The sequence below is a fragment of the Aplysia californica genome, unplaced genomic scaffold, assembly GCF_000002075.1.
Source record: "Aplysia californica isolate F4 #8 unplaced genomic scaffold, AplCal3.0 scaffold01634, whole genome shotgun sequence".
Classification (NCBI taxonomy): domain Eukaryota; kingdom Metazoa; phylum Mollusca; class Gastropoda; order Aplysiida; family Aplysiidae; genus Aplysia; species Aplysia californica.
The window spans coordinates 43569-44225 of NW_004798904.1; the positions used below are offsets into that span (position 1 = coordinate 43569).

Sequence of the window (657 nt, forward strand, 5' to 3'; positions counted from 1 at the left end):
GTACATACACACACACACACACACATACACACAAACACACATACACTCACACACACACACGCACACACACACAAACACACATACACACACACACACACAATTTAACATACTTGAGAAGCACACCGACTCAGTTCAGTGGCGACGTCACCACCCGAGTTGCCAATTCCGATCACCAAAACTCTCTTGTTTTCGAACCCTGTCGGCTTGCGATAATCGTGGCTGTGCAGGACCTGTCAGCGGCAAAAGACCAAATGTCAAAAGTAGGTGAAAACATGCATAAGTTGGGTATGAGGTTGCGAGTATAGGTATATTTTAGTAGGTGGTTGGCGGGTGCTCTGGAGTGGTCAGCTTCTTCTTTCCTATCAAACACCTATCGTCCTTATCTCTCTTTCTTCTTTTTTTTCTCTCTTGCAACACCCCTAATCTTCTGCCCTTATGTAACCTTATTGAGGTGCAAATGCCGGAAGAGACATACTGAAACATTAAAAGGGGACATGTGATGTGGGCATATAGAAAATGATTCAATACACAAACAGATGACTAGATAAACAGACAGACAGAAAGGTAAGTAGATAGACAGATGGATAGAAAGATGGATAGATAGCTAGATAGATAGGAAGATAGATAGATAGATAGATAGATAGATAGATAGATAGA

At 41.9% G+C, this 657-nt stretch overlaps 1 protein-coding gene across 1 annotated transcript in view; it reads right to left on the reverse strand.

The window, feature by feature from the left end:
• The window catches only part of LOC101855163 (putative dimethylaniline monooxygenase [N-oxide-forming] 6), a gene marked incomplete at its 5' end in the record, with an annotated part of 8369 nt that extends 8139 nt beyond the window's left edge, over positions 1 to 230 (reverse strand). Inside the window, one exon of the mRNA XM_005113124.2 lies at positions 111 to 230. Within this exon, the coding sequence (XP_005113181.1) occupies positions 111 to 230 (120 nt within the window). The remainder of the gene's footprint in view (positions 1 to 110) is intronic.
• Between the last annotated feature and the right edge of the window lie 427 nt (positions 231 to 657).